Source organism: Sus scrofa, chromosome 1 (genome assembly GCF_054392235.1).
Source record: "Sus scrofa isolate SSC_HxYL_T2T_F1_AM1 chromosome 1, Sscrofa_HxYL_maternal_Yorkshire_Landrace_v2.0, whole genome shotgun sequence".
Taxonomy (NCBI): Eukaryota; Metazoa; Chordata; class Mammalia; order Artiodactyla; family Suidae; genus Sus; species Sus scrofa.
Window position 1 is genome coordinate 152,426,274 of NC_139383.1, and position 27,754 is coordinate 152,454,027.

The 27,754-nt window shown below is 39.9% G+C and overlaps 2 protein-coding genes and 1 long non-coding RNA gene across 11 annotated transcripts in view; 1 reads left to right on the forward strand and 2 right to left on the reverse strand.

The window, feature by feature from the left end:
* SNRPN (small nuclear ribonucleoprotein polypeptide N) overlaps nucleotides 1-27,691 on the reverse strand; it is a 34,112-nt gene extending 6,421 nt beyond the window's left edge. The window contains 4 exon segments of one of the 3 annotated variants that reach the window (NM_001243699.1): nucleotides 539-684; nucleotides 7,258-7,425; nucleotides 11,853-11,948; nucleotides 27,583-27,691. In NM_001243699.1, coding sequence (NP_001230628.1) covers nucleotides 539-541 — 3 coding nt within the window. In that variant the 5' untranslated portion in view covers nucleotides 542-684; nucleotides 7,258-7,425; nucleotides 11,853-11,948; nucleotides 27,583-27,691. 3 annotated transcript variants of the gene reach the window in all.
* SNURF (SNRPN upstream open reading frame) lies at nucleotides 548-27,689 on the reverse strand. Of its 6 annotated transcripts, none has more exons than XR_014840393.1 (4): nucleotides 27,583-27,689; nucleotides 11,853-11,948; nucleotides 7,258-7,425; nucleotides 548-596 (listed from the first exon to the last, which is right to left on the reverse strand). XR_014840393.1 is itself a non-coding variant. In XM_085017053.1 (3 exons), exons 1-3 carry the CDS (start codon nucleotides 27,594-27,596, stop codon nucleotides 7,320-7,322), a joined length of 216 nt encoding a protein of 71 aa, XP_084873179.1. In that variant the 5' UTR covers nucleotides 27,597-27,689; the 3' UTR covers nucleotides 7,213-7,319. The 6 variants fall into 6 exon arrangements, 1 of the variants encoding a protein (XP_084873179.1); XR_014840394.1 differs by having other exon boundaries at nucleotides 548-607; XR_014840396.1 differs by having other exon boundaries at nucleotides 7,243-7,425.
* Nucleotides 12,905-19,872, forward strand: LOC146406802 (uncharacterized). 2 transcript variants are annotated; one of them, XR_014840412.1, is made up of 3 exons: nucleotides 12,905-14,444; nucleotides 16,009-16,773; nucleotides 17,070-19,234. It is a non-coding gene; the product is annotated as an uncharacterized LOC146406802 (long non-coding RNA). The 2 variants fall into 2 exon arrangements; XR_014840411.1 differs by lacking the exon at nucleotides 12,905-14,444 and having other exon boundaries at nucleotides 15,393-16,773; nucleotides 17,070-19,872.
* Nucleotides 27,692-27,754: the final 63 nt, after the last annotated feature.

The following is a 27,754-nucleotide window of genomic DNA, read 5'->3' on the forward strand; positions in this document are numbered from 1 at the left end:
AGCTGCCTCTGCTGGCCTATGCCACAGCCAGAGCAACTCGGGACCTGAGCCCCATCTTCAAACTATGCTGCAGCTTATGGCAACGCAGGATCCTTAATGAATGAGGCTCGGGTTCAAACCCACATCCTCGTGGATATCAGTCGGATTCATTTCCACTGAGCTACAACAGGAACTCCCCAAACCCCTCCATTTTTATTATTATTAAAGTATAGCCCAAATCCCTCCTTCTTTTTAAAGCAGATTTTTGTCAATTTTAAACCAACCTCAGAGTCCCTTATTTGCAGAATGGTCCCTTACAACTAATTATAACTAAATGCTCTTCTATATTTCCTTACAAGATCTCTTAAAATATTTTCTAAACCATTTTATCCCTCTAACAACAGACAAAGCCCTTCCCCAGTTGTTATTCCATGCAATGCAGTATCATCCTTACAGGTTAATTCCTTATTAGGACCCACAAACACCCACACTCTGGCAATCCTTTCTATTAGGCCCTTAATATGGCTTCTCAGCCCCTCTGACTTAATAAATATCTTACCATGATTGCTTTTCCACCAAATCCAATGTCCACAGGAAAATTTCAGGATCCTTAAGACCTAAGGGAAGGCTACAGATAAAGGTAGGATGCAGGTTCTCCTACAAACAATGCAAGCTGGGGCAGAAGCTTCAAATAGTAGATGGAGCCTGTAGAGGAAAGCATGATCTAGCTGCACTGCAATCTACCATGGTTTAAAACAAGCAGACAATATTTCATGAAAATCACTGTAAGAGACATTCAAAAACACCTCCTCATGCTATTACACCCATAAGTAAACACCAAATTTCACTACTCCCTCACATTAAGTTATTTTTTACACACCTAGGTTTAACAATTTGTTGAATTTATTTTTATACAGATACAAAAATTAAGCTTCATTTTCCAATCCTAAAATGTAATATTTTTTCTAGACTTACTTAAAGTGGCATTTTATTCTCTGATCCCAAATTAATACCAAATCATTTCAACTTCAACATTTTGGTACACTTAAAAGTTTCTCCATATGAATTACTCCTAAATTAGTCCAAAATTTTGCTCCTTAGCTGAACTACTTAGTTGTTTTGAATTTCAGTGTTCCCTTCCCCTAAGCCTAAGTCCATTCAAAATAATGCTAGGAAATCTTTCTTCACTAGGAATCAAATATATTACCATGTATGTCCTTTGCTATGATGCCCTTAGCTAAAAGGAAACATACAACTACTGAATGCTTATATGGATATATAGTCAACTTTCTTAGTAATCAAAGGAGCATGCATTAAACAATATAATCATTTTCCCCAATATGCTTTTTAAAATGCTTCTATCATTATGAGAACCCAAACTGGCCACAATTGGTAAAGTGTCTAAAAGTGCTAATTAGGAAACACACAAATTATGTTCCTTTTGGAGTTCCCATTGTGGCTCAGCAGTCACGAATTAGTATCCCTGAAGATCAGGTTTGATCCCTGGCCCTACAGAGTGTGTTAAGGATTCGGCATTGCTGTGAGCTGCAGTGTAGGCTGCAGACCTGGCTCAGATTGGGCATTGTTGTGACCACGGTGTAGGCCAGCAGCTGCGGCTTCAATTCCATCCCTAACCTCAGAAGTTCCATATGTCATGGGTGGGGCCCTAAAAAAGAAAGAAAAATTATGTTCCTTTTGAATGGGAATTTGGATTTACTCATGAAAGTAACTCTGTATCATAAACAAAATCTGGTATAATTGTCCTTTTGCCAATGCAATTGTTTCCAATAATATTCTTCTCCAATGTTTTCAATAGAGAAAATTTGCCAACAGGTTAGGTTTAAAATCATCTAATTTAGGATGTAAAAATATAAACATTTAAATGGTGATTATGAACAATAGCAATATCAAATAAGGTGAAAGAATATTCTGTGGATACCATTTTCCATGTGGAAGTATAACGTTAGATCTGATCAGAAGAGAACATAAGGGTATAAAAGAAATAATTCAGTAAGAATGGTAAAATGTAGAGGGGATGTTTCGCTATAATTAGCAAAAAATTGATGGCAGTTAAATACATTTTTATGAGAACCTGGAGGAGTATTAGATTGTCTAAAAAATAAAACTCTTAATCATTGCTCAGACTATCTCCCAAGCTTTGTTCTCCATAAGCCAACTGCCTCACATCCTTTGTTCAGCTTTTCCCGGAAGACAATCAATCCTCCCCCTGTATATGTAATTTCTGACCTAAACGCAAATGAGAAGTTTAACATCTATAATTTAGATGTTCTGAATTCTGACAGGATTCTATTATAAAGCATAGTATAAATTCAGGAATACTTGTTATATGTTTGAATCAGTATCAATTTCCATTTTCACAGCAATATATTTCAGATTTAGGATGCTGAGCAATCCATGGAGACAAAGTAAATTAAGTGGTTGTCTGAACTAGGGGGTGGAAAAAGGTAATTATAGACATGAGGGTATCTTACTTGAGTAATGGAAAAATTCTAAGAGTACTGGGGGCAAAGACTACAGAATTCTATAAATTTACTAAAAATCATCTTTTTTTGTTTGTTTGCATTTTAGAACTGTACCTACAGCATATGGAAGTTCCTAGGCTCGGGGTCAAATCAAAGCTACAGCTGCTGGCCTACACAATAGCCAAGCAATTCGGGACCCAAGCCACATCTGTGACCTACACCAGAGCTCACAGCAATGTGGGACCCAAGCCACATCTGTGACCTATACCACAGTTCACAGCAATGCTGGATACTTGACCCACTGAGCAAGGCCAGGGATTGAACCCACATTATCACGGATACTAGTCAGATTTGTTTCCCACTGCACCAAGGAAACTCCCCAAATCACCTGTTTTTAAATAGTTTAACTCTATGGTATATAAACCATACACCAATAAAGCAGTATTTAAAACGTAAACTGTCAGAATCTTCAAATAATGTTCAGGGTCTATAGATTCTGCTGTGCTACAATGGGAACTCCCAAGATTACTTTTTATATTGCCATTGGTGCCCCCTAAAAATAAAACCAAACTAAATATTCAACAAGACACCATTACTAGAGCATACCCCCTTACCAATAATGGAGACTGGCCAGGAGTGAATGAGCCACAAGGTTAGTAGGGAGGAAAAAAAAGGGGAAGTTCCTATATGGCACATCAGGAAGGATCTAGCATTGCTGCAGCTGTGGCACAGGTCATAACTGTAGTATAGCTTCAATCTCTGGACCTGGTAACTTTCAACATGCAGCATGCCACCACTGACCAAAAAAAAGCAGAGCTAGATGCAGGTTTTCAAATTTCCATTTAAGGAAAATACATCATCACAAAAAGCTTTTTGATAAAACATTAATATAGTGATAACCAGTATCAAATGTACTGGTGGGAATTTGTAATCGGTCACCTCTTCATAAAAGTTTAAATTTCAGAGACAAAACTTTTTCGTTCAAGTACAAAACAGATTTTAGAGTACAGCTTTCTCAATCTGGCCTTTTTTTCAAATGTTTTATCCCATTTGGCATTTCAGTGAACACATACCTCATCAGCCTAGTTCACAGAATTTAGCTATTAAAAAAAAAATCGGAGTTCCTATCATGGCACAGCAGAAATGAATCCGACTAGGAACCATGAGGTTGCAGGTGTGATCCCTGGCCTCACTCTGTGGGTTAAGGATCTGGCGTTGCCGTTGAGCCGAGGTGTAGGTCACAGACAGGGCTTGGATCCTGAGTTGCTTTAGCTGTGATGTAGGCCAGCAGCTACAGCTCCAATTCGACCCCTAGCCTGGGAACCTTCATATGCCATGAGTGAGGCTCTAAAAAAGAAAAAAAAAAAGACAAAGAAAAAAGAAAAAAAAATTCAAATGAGCTTTCCGGTTCAGTAGATCAGAACAAAAAAGGAGGGCCAGTAAGGACTATGTTTGTCCATACAACTTGTTTGAGTTTCCAAAGACTTCCCACATTCACTATCCTTACCAAGTATAAAAATGCATCTGAGGATTTAAATCATGGGCTAAACAATTGGAGACCTATTGAACTGGGGATACAAACATGTAATAGGTATAAATAGGAGAAATACATTTCACTCAGAACTCAGAATAGGGGTTGACTGACTGAAGAGATTAAGAAAGGCTTCCCTTAATGAGATGGACTTGAAATTTCATCTCTAAATTTATCACAACACAATCATGAATCCCTGTAAGGGAAGAGAAATACATACATCACTTGATGAAATGATCAACTGTATCTCCACAGCAAAGGGAAACAAAATGCTTTATGAGGAAAAGACAATAAAATAAGCAATATCACACTGTACTAAGAAACTAGCAGCCACAGTAAATCTCATCAAAGTACACATAAGCAAATAAATAACCCAAAGACCCTATCTCAAACATCCTGGGATCCTTCACAGGAGGAAAAGCTCTTGAACTTTTGGAAAATGTGTACTTTCAAATTATTAAACTATGTGAACATCTAAAGCTTCTTTAAATCAAAAGATACAATGGTTAGGCTTGGCTAAGGTGCATATAAGAAAAGAGAAGTCACAGAATAATGTAATGTGTTGTGCTTGTTAATCTCATAAAATGATAGATCCATAACAGAAAAAAATGTGCCAAAGTCCAACAGGTGAAGATATAAATAAGTGTAAAGTATTAATCCACAATGAAATAACAGTTAAAACCTGAGGAAAACAACTTTTCCCTTTTGGAACTGTTTATCAAAGGAGAAAAGAAAAAAGGATACCAAAGGTGGTACTAAGGAACTACATCACTCTAGTAATTATTCTTTGTGGCAATCAACACTGTTTATGATGCTGTTAGAAAAGCAATGAAGTAAAACATTTATGAGTCATACTAATATTTATATCATGCAACTAAAAATTGGATACTTATCCTCATAAATGTAAAACACTAACTATATCTTAAAAATACAGAGTATTCATTAACAGCATAGCAAACTAGGGGAGAAAAAACACAAGTACAAAAGAAAAATAAATAATGAATGTACTGTCATTTATTCACTATCAATGATACCTATGAGCACTATGTAATAAAACGATGGAACATTAATGATACAAATTTAAGTGGAATAAAAAATAAATTAAAAGCATGATTACAACTGACTACTTTCTTAAAAGAAAAGCAAAAAAAAAAAAAAGAGTAAAACAGAACCTCATGCTATGGCTGACACACGAGTATTTAAAGTTGTTGGTTTACCTTCCCAATTTTCTTGGCTATCATTCACATGCTTTAGATTTTTATCATGAAAAAAGAAAACGTATCAATTGTTAAAATGTCTTTAAAAGCTGGCCATCTACATATATAGCATACTTTAACATGAGTCTTAGACCTGACCTTCGTCCCAGAAACTCATTTGTTTCTCCTTATATTTCCTTCATACATTCTTCTTCTACAACAACTCTTTTCCCTTAACCACTCTTTATAGTATTAACACTCTTCCACTGGCTCCACTTTGGTGTTTTTCAAAGTGGTCCTCTAAGAGATTAAGGATCAGCCAACTTTTTCTTTTAAAGGGGGAGGTAATAAATATTGGAGGCTTTGTCTGCAGTTCAATTTGTTGCAACTACTCCCACGTGCCACTGTATTGCCAAAAACAGTCACAGGCCAGACATAAGAAAATGGATATGGATGTGTGCCAATGATGTTATATTTACAAAAACAGGCAGTAAATAGGTCAGATACTTCACCCTCTCCTGCTCCAAAATAGTCCTAGCAACTAGTACTGTTCAGATGAAACTAGCACTTGAAAATAGAATAAAACACAGTATGAAAGAAATTAGATGGCCCTCCCTGCAGATCATAATGTATAATACTATACCTAGGAACTTATAAGAATATGTGAACTGCCTTGAAGAGTCAAAAAATTCTTGGTTTAAAAAAAAAAAAAAATCAAGGATTCCCATCATGGCACAGCAGAAATGAATCCGACTAGGAACCATGAGGTTGTAGGTTTAATCCCTGGCCTCACTCAGTGGGTTAGGGATCTGGCATTGCTGTGAGCTGTGGTGTAGGTCACAGACACGGCTCAGATCCTGCGCTGCTGTGGCTGTGGCTGACACCTCCAGCTCTGATTGGACCCCTAGCCTGGGAAACTCCATATGCCGGGGTGCAGCCATGAAAAGCAAAATAAATAAATAAAATAAAATAAATTATGCACACTGACTCATTTAAAACCGCCCTTGCTGTGGGAAAGATCTAGGGGTCATCGATCAGATTCCACTGTATGAAATCAATTCCATTGTCTTACAATCAAGTGCAGGAAACTACTGGCAAATCAAAATAGAAATATAATCTAAAGAAAACTCATCTATAAGCCCCTTTCTCCTCGTACTTTCTGAAAAGTGTATTATAACCTTTGAGTAGAGGTCATTCAAATCTTAAAGTAAAAAAGGTCAGAAGAAAGGAGAAACAAAGTATTAAATCAAAATTAACTTCATAGCTTTTTCCTAAACATTTAAGCAACCAAAACACAGACTGTAAATAAATCTGTATCATATTGAAAAATCATAGATAATAGCTATATTACATTTTCTGCTGATTCACATACATTAAAAAAATTGAGGAAAAAGACCAAAAAACAATAATTAGTAAATAAGCATGGGAAAATATTTAGCTTCTCATTTGCTTGCTAATAGATGTGATATGTATTTACACTTCAACAGACACACATAATATGTAATTAAAATAACCAATGCAGGTGAAAGTAACTGGTGTTATATCTTGTTATGGCGACAGACATAATTTGTGATACAATTTAGAAAATGTACCTTAATTTTATATTCCTTGATTCAAGTTATTTAACTTCTGCATATCCAAGAAAATTATCCTAGCTAATGTTTCATGGAAAGCAATTCACTGATGCTTTATTCAAACTACCAGCTGAACAAATTAAGTCTCTCACAAAAGGGAATCATAAAACATACTAGCAGGATGTTCTGCAGCCATTTATAATGAAATATTTTTCATAAGTTAAATTGAAAATCACTACAAGTTAAACATGAATAAAACTACCTAAAAAGTAAGGACTACAATGTCAGGAAAGTAATATGTGACCAAAGCATCAGGCTAAGAGCATTAATGCCCTGCTGCTATTTTTTTAACTTTCTACAGTGTGTTTGTTTGTATGACGCCTTTAAGGGAAAAAAAAAATCCTTTGAACATATCCCATATAATTAAATGAGCTTCAAACACCCCACTCTTTAATTAGTTCTTTATTCTTGATCATTACCTCATCAGATCTAACCTGTTTTTTTGATTTTTTTTTTCCTCTTGGAATCAGCTCCTTGAGTGTGTTGCAATACTGCTTTAACCACCCCTTGGTGTCTCAGCTAAGAATGCCTGTCTCAATTCTGCTTGAAAATCCACCACAGGGAGTTGCTGCTGCTGAGATCGCCTCAGATACAGCTGACACCTATGACAAAAGCACAATACATACAAATAAAAAGGCATTTGCCTATATAGATAACAATATGAAAGAAAACACAGAGGCCTTTACATTTAAGGGGATCCTAATTTTGGGTCAGAGCATGTTATCATCATCTTATGAAGAAAACTATAAACAGGGGGCTCTCTCCACACAGAGATATACAAGGAACTGAAGGATACTTACGCCATTTTGGGGGTACTACCAAGGAACTTAAAAGAAAAATGCTCTGTGTTAAGTATCATCAGCATAATATCCATTACTATGTTATAATCAGGAAACAATTATTTAACCCCTAAGGAAAGAGCTGGGCATTTGTTAAGGCATTTCCAGTGAGACATTAAGGCTGTCATCTATGCTGATCCTTTCCAAGAAGTCACTCCCTGAAACAAAGTATTTCCAGTCTATTAAGGCTTTCAAATTATGTCTATTGACCATTTATTATTTAGTATAAAGCTCTATAGAAAAGCACTCATCATACTCCTACCTATCAGTCATCTGTCTGTGTATCTGATCCTGAGGATAAGGAAGAAATGGAGGAAGTTACACAGGTTGCTGGCTAACAAGACAAGCAGGGAGAAAAAAAAAAAAATCAATCACCAGCAATTCTGCCCTTGTTGATTAAGTTCTAAAGTAAGATAATGTTCAAGAGCACTCAGATATGAAAATGGGACTGGGATAAAAGATTTTCCACTATTTTCTGTAGTTTTTAAATACCTTTTTATTGATCTTTTTTTTTTTTTTTGGTCTTTTTGGTCTTTTTGCCTTTTCTAGGGCCATTCCCTTGGCATATGGAGGTTCCCAGGCTAGGGGTCTAATCGGATCTGTAGATGCCGGCCTATGCCAGAGCTACAGCAACGCCAAATCTGAGCCGTGACATACACCACGGCTGATGGCAATGCCAGATCCTTAACCCACTGAGCAAGGCCAGGGATCGAACCTGCAACCTCATGGTTCCTAGTCGGATTAGTTAACCACTGTGCCACAACAGGAACTCCTAAATAACTTTTTAAATACTATCTAATAAAGAATTATGCCAGGAGTTCCCGTCGTGGCACAGTGGTTAACGAATCCGACTAGGAACCATGAGGTTGCGGGTTCGGTCCCTGCCCTTGCTCAGTGGGTTAACGATCCGGCGTTGCCGTGAGCTGTGGTGTAGGTCGCAGACGCGGCTCGGATCCCGCGTTGCTGTGGCTCTGGCGTAGGCCGGTGGCTACAGCTCCAATTCAACCCCTAGCCTGGGAACCTCCATATGCCGCGGGAGCGGCCCAAGAAATAGCAACAACAGCAACAACAACAGACAAAAAAGACAAAAAAGACAAAAAAAAAAAAAAAAAAAAAAAAAAAAGAATTATGCCAGACTTTTTGTCCATGGTTCCTAGGAGGAACCACTGAGATTTAACAAGTGATAGGAGTGTCTTTGTCAGTCACATTGGGTCCCTTAGATCATTAATCAGAGTTAATGCAAATAAGATGGCTTATTACAGGGGCTGGGCTTAAGAAAATATCAATATTGCTTATCTGTTCCTATAATCCACTTACTCTTGAAGTACAGAAAGATGGCTGGAGAAATTACACTATTTCCCTAACTCAAAACTCCTCTCAGATTCTTCCCCTAGTACAGTACCCTGTGATATTTATATGTTATATATAAAACAGAGATCAGGAAAATTATTTCTTCTCCAAAAGCAACAAAATGTTTCCATGGATATGGACAAATTAATCACCCCTAAAACAGGCTTTTACAAGATTAGGATGTAATCACCTGTTATACAGGTCCACATTGATGCTGCATAGGATAAACTCTCCAATAAAATACAAAAAATGATAGAGCATTTACCCACTAACAGAGACCCTCCCATAAGAAATCCCCTCTACCAATACCCTCTGCCACAAACTTCAAACTACTTCAAGAAATTTCTAGAGATTTGGGGGGTGGATTATGGCACTTTCGAAAACTGAGGTTACAAGAGACTTACAGGGAAAAAAAGACTTTACCATGTAAACATTAATAAGCAAATACTTATTACAAAAGACAGAATATATAATATCCATAAACTACTCCGTTTTGGAGTCCCTTTGTGGCACAGCAGGTTAAGGACTCAACATTGTCACTGCAGTGGCCCAGGCTGCTGCTGTGGTGAGTTCAACTCCTTGCCTAAGAACTTCCATATGCAATAGGTGCAGCATTGCATATGGAAAAAAAAAGGAAAAAAAAGGAAAAGGAAAAAAAAAGATAAAAACCTAAAAGTAAAAAACAAAATAAAATAAAAATACTCTCTCTGCAAAAAAGCAAAAATGTAAAAGGCAATAATGAACTCTGAAAAATAAGTAAGATAAATATAGGAAAATAGAGAAATCTTTAGCCTCATCCAAAGTTTAAAATGTACTAATATACTGAAAGTTATCCACATATAAAAATGAGCAAATTGGAGTTCTTTTGTGGTGCTGTGGGTTGGGGATCAAGTATCACTTCAGAGGCAGAGGCTATTGCTACAGCCTAGGTTTGATCTCTGGTCCAGAAACTTTCACATCCCATGGGTAGGGCCAAAAAAACAAAAAGGCAAACAAAAAAATAAAGACACAAGATACTACACTCATTTTTTTTTTTACAACAAATTCTTTCAAAAGCTTTAGATTTGAAGAAGTGTAAAAAAATGCAAACAAATATTACCTATAGTTGAACACGGGTGTGAAATGAGTAGCTATATTGGAAAAATATTTGGAGGTTTGTTACAATTTGAAAAAACTTGCAGATAAACTGCAGAGCCTAGAAATACTAAAAAAAAATAAGTATGTCATGAATGCATTGAAATATATAGACATATGTAATATAATGTGTTAATCAACTGTTTACATTATCAGTAAGGCTGTTAGTCCACAATAGGGTATTAGTAGTTAAAGTTGGGGACACTCAAAAATATACATGGGGATTTTTACCTTTGTGTGTGTGTGGGGGGGGGGGGGGTCAGACCCCCAATCTCTTTCATTGTTCAAGGGGCAAATGTAATATTGAGATAAACTGCTCTTATAGTCACCGTAACAACTAAGAAATACAAGCAACTTTAATATCCATCTGGAACCTAATGATTAATATATTATTACAACGACCATACTCTGCAAATTTGTAAAATAAGACAGATTTATACTCACTGACATGGAAAGAACCCCAAGGCATACTGTAACAGAATAAATCTAATAATGTATGCAAACAAATCACAAATATGCTTCCTCCCATCCCATGTGTGTGCACACATGAATGCACAAGAAAAGGTCTGAAATGACAGAGATCACAGTACCTGAGGATTATCTCTGGGAAAGTTAGTGGAATGGACTAGTAGGTTCCTGAAGCATATACTCCCTTTTATGTGAAAACTATGCGTGTTATGGAATTTCCCATTGTGGCTCAGTGGTAACTATTCCAAGTAGTATGAGGATGCAGGTTCAATACCTGGTCTCACTCAACAGGTCAAGGATCTAGAATTGCCATGATCTTTGGGGTAGGTGGCAGATGCAGCTTGGATCCCGCATTGCTGTGGCTGTGGTGTAGGCCAGCAGCTGTAGCTCCAATTCGACTCCTAGCCAGGGAATTTCCAAAGCCACAGGTGCAGCCCTAAAAAGCAAAAAAAAAAAAAAAAAAAAAAAAAAAGTGTTTTAAAAACAGGTTGTATTCAAACAATATTAAGACCTGTAATTTTGAAGAGTAACTTAACAGCTTTAGGTAAAAAAAAAAGAATGCTCATGTTAAGGATAAAATTCTTAAGATTGAAGTATACTTGGTGTGTATCAGGTCTTTAGGGATGTTCACAGATTTTTATTGAAAAGTCCCTTCTGGAAACCAAAATTTTAAACACTTGTTCATGTGTGTGGGGGTGTGTTCATATCCCCAAATAAAGGAAGGGAAAATGTATATATTTTAAATTTTTAACTGGATATATGTTAAAATAAAAACTAAATATTACAAAGCAAGCATGAACATATAAATTAACATCTCTTCAATGTATGGAATATTTTTCAAGTACAGAAAAAGTGATTTACTAATAACATAAATAACAAAGCAGGAGTAATTTTAGTATGAGTTCCCATTGTGACTCAGTGGTAACGACCTGGTTATTTCCACATGCCGGGGGTGCAGTCCTAAAAAGACCAAAAAAAAAAAAAAAGAGAGAAAAAGCATGGAATAATTTTAATATAAGTATGTTGAAAGTTGAATTTTTTTGAAGATAACACCCACCTACACATGTCTGGAAAAATAGGAAATTTGTATATATTATATATACATATATACACATATATATAATATGTTCATGCTTCTTTGATTACATTCATTTCTATCCCCTGATTTTAAGAAACTATGTTGCGTATCTGAAAATGGATTCTGCCCTAAATTGGTTCTCAACCCTGATTGTACTCACTCCTGGTTGCTCAGTGAAGCTGTCCTTCTACGTTTGACTTGGACTTCCACCTCTGGTACGTGCTGTTCTGTGGTCCGTCTCAGGTGTAAGCGGTCCCTGAATCAGAAAGAGGATTTGTTCCATAAACTTCATTAATTTAGGAAATAACCATTTATTTAAAGGTCATATTTAGAACTATACTTTATATGATGGAATTTTTCTAAGTGCCCATAATCTAATTTAAACAAGGTACAGCAATGTATGTCAATTATATCAATAAAACTGAAAAATAAAAGGTGAAATAGAAATATTAGAAGGTCTTTATCCTCAAAGAGTTGGAAACTATCCTCAAACTGCTTTTTTCCTTTCATATCATCTGTACATCAGAAAATGTGAAGGGGGGAAATATCAAAAAATTAAGCAAAAATACGTATTCACAGGAATACATACTGTATTCACATATGCAGATATTAAACTATACATAGATGTATTTATATAGAGATATACTTCCTATACCTACAGACCCCTGAAAAACAGCAATACTTATTCTAAGAATGGTTTGCAAAATATTTTATGATAGATCATTTCGTATAATGGAATAAAATTTGAATTAAAAAATGTCTATTTAACCAATCTCTGTGCAAATGCTTCTTGGGATTTCCAAAAGAAGAAACAAAAAGAATGCTTAAGAGAAAAAAAAAAAAGAAAGCATCACCACTGCCATATTACAATCTGCAGAACAGCTCGCAAAATGGCTGCTCAAGGGGCCTGAATATTAAATCCCCTACTTGGCTTGTCCGGCTTAGAAACAACAGGAACCACTCCTAAAATTAAATTTTTAAATGTCAAATCAGAAAGGAAAGAAAGAAAGTCATTTTACAAAAGTCATACAATGTAATATTTCAAAGGTAGAATTCAAAGGACACAGACACATCCTGAAAGATAATTCCCTGAACACTTGCTATTTTAGAATTCATCTTTGATTATGCATAGTAAATCAAAAGAGCTTAATAACCGCAAATTGTTTTACTGCTTCAGAAACTTTAATGTTGTAATCAAACAGGAGCAAAGACCTTTTTTTTTTTTTTTTTGTCTTGTCTTTTTAGGGCCACGCCCAAGGTATATGGAGGTTCCCCCAGACTAGGGGTCAAATCAGAACTACAGCTGGTGGCCTACACAACAGCTCATGGCAATGCCAGATCCTTAACCCAGTGAGTGAAGCCCAGGAACGAAACTGTGACCCCATGGACACTAGTCACGATGGGAATTTCAAAGACCATTTTTAAAAAAATCAGAGTTTTAAATGGGCTAATCTCCTTGACCTCAGATTAGGCAATGGTTTCTTAGATATGACACCTAAAGTCCCTAAGGGAGGGATTCATAAACAGTATTTCTTCAAAAACTAAATAGCTTTTGCTTTGAAAGAAACTATTAAGAAAGTGAAAAACAACTAGAAGAAAGGGAGAAAACATATGCAAATCATAGAGCTGATAAGTCTTGTATTCAGAATATGTAAAGAACTCTTATAACTCAATAATAGAATGTCAAAACTTTTAAAACGGATAAAGGATTTGAGAAGACTGCTTTGGTTAGCACATGAAAAGATGCCAATTAGCATCACTAAAAATGCAAATCAAAACCACAAACATGAGGCTCCATACATCACACCAGCAGTAGGACATGGAGAAACTGCTAGTAAAAATGCAAAGTGCTACAACCTCTGCAGGTCTTAAGAATATTAAGTATGCTGTGAACTCCTAGCTGAAATGAAATAAAACCACATAGAAGTTCCAGTCGTGGCTCAGAGGTTAGCGAAGCGGACTAGCATCCATGAGGACACAGGCTCGCTCAGTTAAGGATCCAGAGTTAAGGTGAGCTGTGGTGTAGGCCGGCTACAGTTCTGATTGGACCTGTAGCCTGAGAACCTCCAGGTGGCCCTGCAGTGCTGCAGGTGTGGCCCTAGAAAGACCAAAGAACCTCCCCCAAAAGAAATAAAACCACACAAACTTGACCATAAATGTTCCTACCAGCAAACCAGAAACAATGAAACCACCACTCATTTACTGATTAACCTAATAGTATAATTAAGAATGCCTCATTATTCTCCCGCCAAGAAATAATTTTCAGTTCTTTGTAGTTGCTCAGTCCTGAGTTCATTTGAGGAAAAAAAAAAAAAAACTGCATACAAAGATATTTTATTCAATTTTCTAAGTCTTAAAAGTTACTTGCAATTTTGAAAATATTGAAGTTTATTCCAAACACACACTAAGTGCATTTCACAACTCAGAAGCCAACATTTCATAGTTATGCATTTAAGGGAAAAAATGTCATTATATGTACACAATGTTACTTTTGTGCTCAAAAATCACTTTCATTAAAAAATAATACTCACCTGGAAATATACTTAAAGGCAAAATATGAGATCACACCATATTTATCCTTACTGCCTAATATTCTATCAAATATTTAAGACGCCTTATTCCTTCCCCCCCCAAAAAAAAAACTTAATAAAAACTCAGTTAAAAAAGCTCAAGAGGAGTTCCCTCGTGGCTTGGCAGAAATGAACTTAACTAGGATCCATGAGACCACAGTTTCGATCCCTAGCCTCACTCAGTGGGTTAAGAATCTGGCATTGCCATGAGCTATGGTATAGGTTGCAGATACAGCTTGGATCTGGCATTGCTGTGGCTTTGGTGAAAGCCAGCAGCTACAGCTCCAATTTGACCCTTAGTCTGGGAACCTCCATATGCCATAGGTGTGGCCCTAAAAAGCAAAACTGTAAAAAGCATAAAGAATGAAAAATAAAAATAAACACAATTTGAGTCCCAGCCTGTGGTCTTCCCACAAACATAAGAAAGTCAGTGTTCCAAAACAAACCCTGTGGAATCAGAATTCTGAACCATTCAGCATTCAGGAACAGCAAATAAAAAGAAATAACCTTCCCTGCCCAACCTTTATTAGTGAAGGATGCCGCCCCAAACCTCAACAATTATCACTAAAACTTCCTGTCTATGGGGCCACAAAACTGGAGGGGACAGACAGCACCAGCAATAAAGTCCTAATGTACACTAAAGAAGGATCATGTCATGATGAGGCAGCACTCATATCCTGCTGGCTTTGTTGCCAAAATTCATCCTGTCTGTTGATGCAGAATTGAAATGCAGAGACAGACTTTTGGGTAAATAAGAAAAGAACAGCTTTATTGCTTTGCTAGGCAAAGAGGGTCCTAGCAGGCCAATGCCCTAAAGACTGTGCCCCCTCACTGGAAAGGACTGCAAAGAGTTTTAAAGTAAAAAGGAGAAAAGCGGATTTTCAGATAGGAATCAGGATTGGGACAAACATGCATTCTTCTTTCTTCGGGGGAATCTTAGTTATCATAGCTGGACTCAGGAGATCTCTGTATGATCATTATTGTGGCCTTCTGGGTTATTGCCTATAATAAAAGTACTTGTGAAAAGGGCATATTGAAAAGGGATCAACAATCTAGGAAAGTTCCTGAAAAACATCATGTGCTAATGATAATGTTTAACCCACAGGCAGTCATGCTCAGGATGCCTCATCTTTTTTTTTTTTTTTTTTTGCTTTTCAGGGCTGCACCCGTGGCATTTGGAAGTTCCCAGGCTAGGGGTCAAATCAGAGCTATAGCTGCCAGCTTACACCACAGCTACAGTAACACCAGATCTGCTCCACATCTGCAACCTACACCACAGCTCACAGACATGTCAGATCCCTAACCCACTAAGCAAGCCCAGGTATGGAACCTGCAGCCTCAGGGATACTAGTGGGATTGTTTCTGCTGTGCCACAAGGGGAACTCCCTCAGGGTGCCTAATCTTTAGTTTATGGGTAATTGTGTTTAGGGGTGCAATTAAGCCAGATAGAAGGACAAGGAAAGATTCTAAGCTGTTCATTTTTTTTTTTTTTTTTAATCTTTTTAGGGCTGTACCTGTGATATATGGAGGTTCCCAGGCTAGGGATTGAATCCAAGCTGTAGCCGCTGGCCTACACCAGACACAGCAAGTCAATTTTTGAACCATATCTGCTACCTACACCACAGCTCAAGGCAACGCCAGATCCTTAACCCACTGAGTGAGGCCAGGGATCGAACCAGTGTCCTCATGGATGCTAGTCAGATTCATTTCCACTGAGCCCCAATGGGAACTCCCTATGCTGTTCAGTTTTAAAGCATTCAAAGGAATAAAAGTTTTAACTATATAAGATGCCTATATTTTTATGTGTCCCTTGGGAGGGAACCAGGATCCTGCACCAAGTCTTGATTATTGTTTCTTGACTGTTCCTCCCTAGTCTTTGCATCCCCTTCCTTCACTGATCACCAACTCTCTGAACCTTCCCCTTGGAACTCAAGGAAAGTCATGGTGGCTGAATGAGGCCCATTTCCAAAGAGCAAGAAATGGGGGACACCAAAAAGGCTTTTTGTGCCCAGGAGCCCTAGAGGGTCCTGCTCGGTTACATTCACCCCTTTTCTTGAGGAGAACAGGTGTTGAGCAATAAAGGAAATAATTATTTTGCACAGAGATGTTAATCACAAACTTGGCAAAAGTATTCAGTCTTAGTGGGACTTAAGTTTTAATTCCCACTTCTGTTTTAGCTTTTCCCAAGTCTTCCAGGGAATGCGACAAGCGCTCTGGCTACTTCCTACTAAAATGGGGCTTAGTCCCGCCTCGATTTGGGGAAAGGACATCAAATTAGAAAAATTCCTGAGTTCCAAGTCCTGGATCTGAGTTTCATATAATTATAATCTCAATTCCTTGACCATTCAGGTGCCAAAAGGCCCAGTAAGAAGTAGGAGTGACGACAGCTGGAGCTTTAACAGACAAAATAGACCTCACTGCCTGAGAATTCAGAAGCATTAGCCCAAAACCCAGTCTAGAACTGTCACTTTGGGGAACCTTGTAGCCAGGTAGCCAGTTGTCTACTTCTAAGTAGATTTTTTTTTTTTTTTTTTTTTTTTTTTTTTTTTTGGTCTTTTTGCCATTTCTTGGGCCGCTCCCGCGGCATATGGAGGTTCCCAGGCTAGGGGTCTAATCGGAGCTGCAGCCGCCAGCCTACGCCAGAGCCACAGCAACGCAGGATCCGAGCCGTGTCTGCGACCTACACCACAGCTCACGGCAACGCCGGAACCCTGACCCACTGAGCAAGGGCAGGGATCGAACCCGCAACCTCATGGTTCCCAGTCGGATTCGTTAACCACTGCGCCACGACGGGAACTCCCTCTAAGTAGATTTTTATCTTTCAATGTGGTACTGACATATATATAACATGAACTATTGGACACTGGCTATTTCCTTTTTCCCTGCTAATGTCTCATCTAGAGCAATTTCATTGACTACAAATTTAGTAGTTAGAAGAATCTTTGAAGCCATAAGGTTGCAGCGACCAGCTGCCAGCAAACATTGCTTTAAGAATGGCTGGTGGCATTCCAAGACTGACACAGCTCAGAGAGTTCTCAGTAATACAAGGCATTGTCTCAAACACTATCCTAATGCCCTCAGCATTACTCCGGATGTCTGAACCACAGCTACTCCATTTTTAATAGTATTTTCCTTGATGGCCAAGGCAGCTATCACTGTTAATGATTTTAGTGCTTTTCTAGATACAAGGAGATACAAGAATTGGGCTCTCAAAATATTCCCCTGAAAATATCTAAATGTCTAACGACCTGTTCTGCCAGTTCTCCCAGAGCACAGAGTGCCTCACTGCTGATTTCCACCCTGAGCACTTTGAAGGGGTGTTTAAAATCAGAAGCTACAGTGGTTCATGGCTCCATCCATGTAGAGGCAGATGACAAGTGCCAATCTCCAGTTCACAAGGCTCCCTCATGGTCATGAATTCCACCATAGTTTTGGGAGCTGTTTCATGACCATTTTGTCCCACAATGCTAAGAATGCTCATTCCCAGGTCTGGGAAAGATTTTGCTGTTAGGCCACCCAATGTGCTATTACTGGAATAGGCCTTATTACAGTAGTCAAATCTCTGGACCACCTATCTTACTAGTCTGTTATGGTTCAGGAAAATATTCCCTCTTGTTGCATCTTCCCATACCTAGAGTTACATTATTATAATCAGATCTAGTAAAAAAAAGTAACCTAGTCAATTACTTATCTTGGAGGCTCAGTCACACATTTGGTAATATAGCAACAATAATCTCATAAAACAGGCAAAATACAAGCAATATAGCTAATAGAGTTATAAGTAAATATTTAAGCCAATAGCTTCCTACTCCAAACAAGTTTTAGAATATGTTGTCAAGATTAGGGAAAATGTCCCTTCAGGCAACATAGAACCTCAGAATTCAGTAAATTAATAGCCTGGTTCCTATCATTTAAAATATGTTGAGTGAAGTTCCTTAAGGTTTTGGTGTGGCTGATTACAGGCTCCAATTCCACTGACAATACAAAAATAGCTGCTAAGTTGTCATACTAGCATAATACAGATTTCTTGACCCATTGCACTTATAGATTTGGTCAGGGTCATTTTTTAAGTTGTTATGTATAGGACCTTGAGTCCAAGGGGGGTCCTAGAGTACTTTTTCCTATCCAGCCTGGTGGTAGTAAAGGCCATAAATTAGTACTACAAATTCACTGAGTTCCATTAGGTACAACCAAGTGAATCTCTGGTCCTCTGACCCAGTCTGTTCCATACCAGTCACTATCTCTAAGGTTAATAATATGTAGGTATTGTTCATAAGGCACCTGGCCTATTTTCTTAATGTTACTAGGCTAGGCTGATTATTCTTAGTATGATTTAATTGTTCCCAACATACAGGAGCCTTTAAACTTAAATGGCCATAGCCTGGTGTTAACCACATGAACCATCCCACAACTGTGGGAGGTTCCCTTCTAATCAACAGGAGGTTATAGTTGTTGATTGAGACTTAGCTCAGTGTTCTGAGTTTGAGTGACCCTAAAAGAAAATCTGTATTTATGGTCAGGGTCAGAACAGTTATTATTAATTTGCCAGGTGAGAAAATCCCACCGGGTAATAAAATAAATTTCCTAAGGGTTATTCAGTCAGAGCCTTGGAGAGGAGAAATCCACCAAGGTAACCCAGAAATACTAGACACAAGTAATTGGCCACCAACCCAACAACTGGGTTGTTTTTTTAAAATTAGCATAGGATCATGCTCCTGATGGAAAAAAATTTTGATTCATATGCAAACGTTTAAGTCAAGAAAACATTATAAATCATCATACAAGTCAGGTCCAGCATCTTGAGCCAGCTGTCTACTTTTGATGTCGTCGTCTTCTCATCCTGGTACTTTTTCCTCCATGTGAGCATGATTTTGTCAGCAGTCCTCTCTATAGACCAGTCCAGTGCAGAGGCCTAGTTCAGAATTATGGTCTGAAAATCAGGAACTTGTATTTTTCAAAAAGTCCTTTCTATAGACCTCCTTGAAGAGGAAGCATTTTTGCAAAGGCATCAGAATAAAAACATTAACTGCCTTAATGACAAAAGAATTATAAAGGCACATTCAAGATCTTATTACAATCCAATTGACAAAGAAACTTGGTTACTACTGATACATCATACTATATAATCTGAGGAGGCTAATTACTCATTTGATAATGCTCTCCATGTATTTTCCTAGTTAATTTAACTCTCCCCTTCTCTGACTTCTGGGATGCCTCAGGGGCTCTCTTAACTATCCCAAAGTTATCTGGAGTCAGGAAAATCTTTAGTTAGAATTTGATAGGAAATTCATTAAAAACATTTCAACAGACAGAATTATAGGTCACTGTGGATAATACTTTCCCTAAAGTTATAGGAGATCTCAAAAACAAATACAGATCACTTAAAGGCAAAGAATATCACATAATCTGTTGTCAAAAGTGGCATTCCAAGAAGACGTTGTTCTCTTAGCAGAGAGAGAAAAAAGCCAAATTCAAATTTTGCACCAGCTTACTTTTAAAATAACTTTAGTCAATTAGGAGTTCCTGTCGTGGTACAGCAGAAACAAATCCGACTAGGAACCATGAGGTTGCAGGTTCAATCCCTGGCCTTGATCAGTGGGTTAAGGATCCAGTGTTGCTATGAGCTGTGGTGTGGATTGCAGACATGGCTCAGATCTGGCATTGCTGTAGCTCTGGTATAGTCTGGCAGCAACAGCTCCAATTAGACCCCTATCCTGGGAACCTGCATATGCCGAGGGTACAGCCCTAAAAAGACCAAAGACAATAAAATAAAATAAATTTAGTCAATTAAATTTATTCTAAACTTAGTCCCTACTATGCACAAATTCTTTTCTCAGTGTCCACTTCCCACACATCTTGCATCACTTTCTGTATCCATACTAGTCTGTCCCTTATTTTTCCATCCAGAGCAAAAAGCTACAAGACAGACTATCTTTCTTTTTTCTTAATGAAATGCAATTCCATTCCTCATTCCTTCTTTAGTGAAGGAACACATACCCTACTTTTCTAAAGCAACCATGGACTGTCTTTTCTAATTTCTAAAGACATGTTTCTCTATAGAGAACATCTCAGGGTGGCACTGAACATACTACTAGTCCTAAATACCCTCACAGTTTCTCTTTTTGGTAACTGATGTCTCAGTGTCTCATTTGACTTCTATTAAACCTAGATATAGTAAGGTATTATACTTAATGTTGATAACTCTAAAAACATGTCTATATTAATTGGATCAACAAACTTTAATTCTAACACAAGATTTTAATTCAATACTGAATATTAAATAGTTCACACAAACCTAAAATTAATTCTGGTTAATTCCCTTTCGTATTTTGAGAATTTATATATGCGTTTAATTTACTTTAAGCCAAATAAATAGATCTCATTTACATTTAATTTTTAATAAAACCATACCAAAGTTAGGACATATATGATGCACAAAAAAAACACACAGATTTCATGGCTTAATTTTCTAAAGCTTGGTCATGAGTCAGATATTACAAATACAACTCACTAGTTTATAAATAAGTTTTGAGGAGTTCCCATCATGGTGCAGTGGTTAACGATTCCGACTAGGAACAGTGAGGTTGCAGGTTCAATCCCTGGCCTTGCTCAGTGGGTTAAGGATCGAGTCTTGCCATGAGCTGTGGTATAGGTCGCAGACATGGCTTGGATCCCGAGTTGCTGCGGCTCTGGCGTAGGCTGGTGGCTACAGCTCGGATTAGACCCCTAGCATGGGAACCTCCATATGCCACAGGTGCATCCATAAAAAGACAAAAAAAAAAAAAAAAAAAAAAAGACAACACAGAACATAAAGTACAATTCACACAGGCATGGTCGTCTTTAATCAGACATTTTCTTAAATTCAATGTCGTAATCTCTCAGAGAACATACAGGGACACAGAAGCTTCAGATACAAGTACTAATCAACAGAGTAATCAGAAATATCTTGAGCCTTCAAAGGTTTCAAAGGGAGGAAAAGAGGCTAGCTTGAGAGAAGAGAAGGGGAAAAGGTTGACAAAGTCTCTTGTTGCTCAGGGCACTCTGGCCAGTCGTCTGTGTCAGGAGGAGACCAGGGACCAAAGGGTCCTGGCTGTGACCACTGGGTCTGGTCCATTAGTGGGTGAGCTAGTCCTCGAGCACCCCAAGTGTTCGGGATGTCCGACACGGCAAAGAAGGGATATCCCACCAGAGTTATGAATTGTGAAAAGATTTTTTTCCCCAAGTTAGCTTTCTCTAATAACTGCATATACAATAGAAGAGCCCATTTTGAGTATTTTTAGAGGAATTTTCTTCCTTTAATACTCAATTAAGGTGAGTGTCGTGGCGCATTGGAAGCGAATCCAACTAGGAACCAAGAGGTTGCAGGTTCGAACCCTGGCCTTGCTCAGTGGGTTAAGGATCCGGCGTTGCCATGAGCTGTGGTGTAGGTTGCAGACACGGCTTGGATCTGGCATTGCTATGGCTCTGGCATAGGCTGGCAGCTATAGCTCTGATTAGGACCCTAGCCTGGGAACCTCCATATCCCTCAGGTACAGCCCTAAAAAGACAAAGACCAAAAAAAAAAAAAAAAAAAATTAAAAAACCAAAAACAAGAAAAACAAAACATTCAACTAAGTAGCTACTTGCACACATATAAATCTGGCTGAGGTGCTAAAAGCTGGATTTCTGGTGCTCTTCATTTTTCTGTTTGAGACTATTTCCCATTTTAAAATTGAATTTCTCAGGGATAAAGTTCACTAATGACATTGTGTGGTGGGCCATTGTGCTGCTTGAGAGCTTAATTCCTCTAGGTTTTATCCTAGAGTTGCTTCAGCTCTCTCTTACGTGTCTCTGATCTCCCACTGGCATATAGAACCCCACAGATGCTCAGATCCCTGAATGGCCAGTTCTTATTTGAGTCCCCAGTTGAGCAGGTTTTAATTAATAGGTGGATTTCCCTATGGGACTACTGCCTGGTGTGAGGACTTAGCCTCCACCACCCCCATTAAATTTCTGTCACCTGAGAAAACTAACTGGCCAGGAGTCTTGCTCCTTTTCTTTGAAGCAAATGCTCTCATGTAATACTTTCACCTTTATCCCAACAAATTCCATTAAAGCAGTTGAAGTGAGGAAAAGCATTAGATCATCCTCTTAACTAAACACTCAACCCAGATGCCTCAGTTCCTTCCAACTAAACAAGCCATAGTAACTCAGTCATTAGTTTATAGCTCTAAGATGACTAGCTGCTTGTGATCTTCCCCAGGGGACTGCATGATAGAATTTCAGAGATGTTCCCCCATATTGGCTTTGTTTTTCCTTAGCTTGCAAAACTGAGGCCTAGGCTAGAACTCTGTCAAAATCCTTTTTTCTAGGGTACCATCAGAAGGAACTAAATACTTGCGCACAAATCTGAAAGCAAAACTGGAATCCTCACCAGCCAAGTGGAAGTCACAAAATTACAAATGGAATCTCCTAAAAGGAAAATCCCCAAATAGGAGCCAAATGGACAAGGTCCAAGGGGCCTTGGAGTGCAAGCAGGGGGATTTACCAAGATGCTGGCAGAGGCATCTAGACCTCCCCAATACTACTGGGTCAAAGCTTTCTTAAAATGGGAAGTTTGGGTCTCCAGGAGCAGAGGGAAAGGAAGGAGTTCCCCTAAGGCCAATGGAGTTTAAGCAGCAAAGGGGTGGTCCTTTCCTTCCAAACACTTTTCTGCCCCAGAGTTCCAACTCCCCAGACAGCCAGTCAGGTCTGCTCAGGGCTGGTCCCAAAAGTGTCCGCCAACCCCTCCGCTCATCCAAAGGGAGACAGGAATAGAAAGAAAACTCAGAGCATCCGATCAAGCCGAGAGGCTTTTGGGGCTGCCCACAGGCAGAACCCAGATGAGCCCCCAAAATTTGTTGCTGAAATTTGGCTTCTGTCTGCTGGTACAGAATTGAAATGCAGAGTATAGGGGTAAAGGAGGAAAAAATAGCTTTATTGCTTTTCCAGGCAAAGGAGGGTCACAGTAGGCTAAAGACTGCCCCCGCCCCCAGGGAAAAACAGCAACGAGTTTTATGGTAAAAGAAGAAAAACAGGTTTTCAGATAGGAATCGAGATTGGGACAAAGATACATTCTTCTTTCTTGAGGGGAATCTTAAGTCCTCAAAGCTGGAGTCAGGAGACCTCAGTGTGATGATGGGGGTCTTCTTGATTATTGCCTAGAATAACAGTACTTGTAAAAAGGGCACAGTGATCAGAGTTCAGAACAAACTAACAAAGTTCCTTAAAAACATCATGTGCTAGTAATCTTTAACCCACAGACAATTATACTCAGGGTGCCTAATCTTTAGCTTAGGGGTGATTGTTTTTAGGATACAATTAAGCCAGGGAGAAGGACAAGGAGGGACTCTAAGCTGTTCAGTTTTAAAGCAATCATTTCTAAAAGACGTATAAGGAATATAACATTTCTCTTAGATGTATAAGGTGCCTATATTGTTATGTGTATCCCTTGGGAGGGAACCAGAATCCTGCCCCAAGACTGGACTACTGTTTCTTGACTGTTCCTCCTTTTTCTTTGCATCCCCTCCTTCCCTACAAGCAACTCTCTGAACCTGCCCCTTGTAACTCAGGGAAGTTCAGAGAGGCTGCGTAAGACCCATTTCCTCAGAACAAGAAATGGAGGACACAGAAAGGGTTTGCTGCCCAGGAGCCCCACAGGGCCCTGCTCAGTTACAACTTCAAAGATTCTTCCTAAAAGCTAAACAGCGGAGTGCAGGGTTAGAGATTAACTTATAGGCTTTAGCATCTTAAATACAAAATTTGTCAAAAACAAATCTTAGTATATTAAAAGGAAGAGGGAAACGGAGAAATAAAGATGTAATGTATATGGAGAAAATATCTCAAAGATAAAACACTGGTCAGATTAGGGAAACCAATGTAACATAAAACAAACCAAAACCTGTCAGTAACCTTGCCTTAACAACACAACAGCTTGTCAACTAACTGTCCTTTCTCTAAATTTCTGGAGGGGTTCACATGCCCTGCCCATTCTCAAAAAGCTGTGGTACTAAGCCAATTATTCACCGGGAAGGACAGGGACCTTCAAACCTCTTTCCACACGTCCACCATGTTGGGCCCTGCGCCTGAGGCAAAGACTACAAAATGGCAGACCAGGATGATGCACACTCATCTTGTAAAGTGCCAAGTGATCAGAGGTTCACATTTGAAGCAGAATTTTCCTACAAGCAGGAAAAAAAGATGCAAATCATTAAGTACTGCAAAGTACCAGACTCCTATTTTTCAAACTACTTGAAAACAAAACAATTCTAGAACAATGCCTCCCAAGCTTCTGAATTAACGCTTTCCTTAATTACATTCTTTTTTTTTTTTTTTTTTTGGTCTTTTTTTTTTTTTGCTATTTCTTGGGCCACTCCCGCGGCATATGGAGGTTCCCAGGCTAGGGGCTGAATCGGAGCTGTAGCCACCAGCCTACGCCAGAGCCACAGCAACGCGGGATCTGAGCCGCGTCTGCAACCTACACCACAGCTCACGGCAACGCCGGATCGTTAACCCACTGAGCAAGGGCAGGGACGGAACCCGGTACCTCATGGTTCCCAGTCGGATTCGTTAACCACTGCGCCACGACGGGAACTCCCCCTCTTAATTACATTCTAACTCAGCACACAGCCAGGCGTTCAGCTTATGATGGGTGGGGAAAAAACAAAGGCAAGTATATCAAAAACATGCAAAGAATGTCCTTTAAAATGCCCCCCCAAATCAAATTAGTGAAATACAGAATATAGGAATAGTTATTGCATTAACTATCCTTTCTCACCATATATTCATAGCAGCTCCAAGTTCAAAAATGATGGATCAAAAGTATTAACTTAAAAACCTGATTAGGGTTCCGGTGGATCAATGGAAACGGATCTGACTAGTCCCCATGAAGACGCAGGTTTGACCCCTGGCCTTGTTAAGTGGGTTAAGGATCTGGCATGGCTGTGAGCTATGGCATAGGTTGCAGACACCTCTGGGATCGGCGTTGCAATGGCTGTGGCTTAGGCTACAGCTCCAATTCGACACCTAGCCTGGGAACTTCCATATGTTGCAGGTGTGGCCCTAAAAAGACAAAAAAAAAAATCTAATTAAAGTCAAGCATCCATTAATCACATGTACAGCCCTGGGGTATTCTACTTTCTCTCCTCTTTTCTCCTTAAGCAAACACAATCAATTTATAGCTCTTAGTTTCTGGAGCCCTAGAGAAGCCCCAATCCATCCTTAAGCAAATTATCTACAAAGGTGTCATCATCAATAGAATATCCAAAGATCAAAGCATATGATATTGAGAAACAAAAAATTAATAAAAAAACATGATAGACACAACTGTGTAATTATGGTAGATGGAACTGTTGAGTTATATAATCTGAAAAGCTGACATCAAAAGTTTGTAGGGAGGTGAGTTGTCTAAAAGGTTATTTGATAATGTATCATCGACTTGATATGGTGAACGGTTAAGATTTCTCACAATTCAACCTAGGAACAACCTATAAAAATGGAAAAAGCTCCTTCACCTGTGATGGAGGTTGTCCTATATGGATCCTGGAATGCCCTCATCTTTCTTGGTTTCCAGGCCCCCGCCTCTCCATTCTGCATCCCAGAAAACCAGGGTTGCAGTGCAAGTGCTCTCACATTGAAGCCAGGCACATAATATACAACTCACCCCCTATACGAATCTCTGGCCTCACCGCCTTACCCTCTCCACTGTCACGAAGCAGGCGGGGAGTGGGGTCAACACAAGGCAGAGGGTCGGCAAAACTGTCCTTCCTCCTTCCTCTACAACCCCACTGCAGTACAGCAGAGAAGGAATTGGGCACACAAGTGATGGGTGAGGCAGCACAAAACTCCTCCCCTGCTGCATGCCCACCGCACAGCGTAGGTGGTGTCATGTTTGCTGAGCCTGCGCACCCAAAACCCACACCTTTCCTACTGCGGCATCAGGGCTGCGGCAGCCACCCACCCAGCACTGTCTCCTCCCCCCACCACTGCGCACTGGGGAGGATGCAGCTGACACTTCTGCCAGGCAGAAGTGCCACAGCCGCCCCTAACCACTGAGTCAGGGATGTGGGGGAGGGGGGAGGAATGGGGGAAGGGGAAAGAGGTGAGGGGAGAAGGGAGGTGGTAAAAAGGGGGGAAAGGGGGGGGGCAAAGGGCGGCCCCCACCCCCACCCTGCTGCGCCTGCGCCTGCGCAGATCTTCACATCTGCAGTAGCAGCCATCTTGACCCTGCAGCACAATGGCCCGTGACATGGAACAGACCCCCGGGGTGTTCCCAAGCTGGGCTTTGAAAATCCGATTCCAAACACACATAAAATCAATGCAAACAGGAGATGCCCCTGGGTGTTACATCCCAGAACCTGGCAGTTCTCTCACAAGATCCAGTAAGAGGGCTCTAAATCACATCCCTCATCGTAACACCAAAGCCAGACAGGAGGGATCAGGAGTTAAACACTAAGGGCCGAACATTTCCGCAGCCACCTCCTCAGATGACCGGTAGAGTAAGACCTTTGCCTCAGTGTGCAAACTCGACTTAATATTCTCTCTTTTCTTCAAAAGAAGGGCCACTTCCACCCCCCCAACGCCCCCGCCACCCCCCCAACGCCCCCGCCACCCCCCTCCACCTCCGCCTCCTTTTTAGGTGCTGGTGGTACCACTGTCTGGGCAGACAATCCTCAAGACCGCCACCCCTTCCCGACTCCACTGCCACCATGTTGCCCTTCTCATCACCGTCATCGCAGTCATCCCGCCGCCCCCACACCACTGCAACACAAGCCACCCTGTCATAATCTCTGCCATCATCTCCAGGCACCCACCACAGCCTCCACATCACCTGCTACCCGCTCCATTTCACTGCCACCTTGGCGATCCCCACACCCGTTCCTGCCGCTGCCACATGCACCCGCGTCATGGATGCCCCACCTGCCACCCCCTAACCACCACTGTGGACACCAATTACTCCCAGCTGTGTACCCTCCCCTGCGTTTCTCACCACAGCCACTGAATGTATGCCCTCTGGACCCCCAAGGACAAAGGGTCACCCTAGAAAGGATCTCATAAGACAGGACGGGATGGTGCAAATGGGCCAAACAAGACGTCACAAGACACGGTCGGGATCCCACCTGAGGACGGTCAGCCAAGAGCCTAGCCTCCAAAATGTGTCCTATCCCATCGTCCAGACAAAGAATCAGAGGGCCCAGATCCCCAGTAAATACCATAATAGTCCAAGTTCCGCAATCTTGGGATATTGTACAAACAAAAATTTTCCCCACATTGTCTCTGACGAAAGACACCCTCATGGCTGACCTGGCCCGCTCCATTGCGCCGCTGGCCACTCCTCAAAAAGTAACCTCAGGCATCTCCAGCGGTCACTCCACTCTGCGCTGCTCTTGCCGCGGCGGCACCACAGATCTGCAAGCGCAGGCGCGGCAACCACACCAAACCTCCCCCTACCTCCTCTCTGTTTGGCCGCGCATGC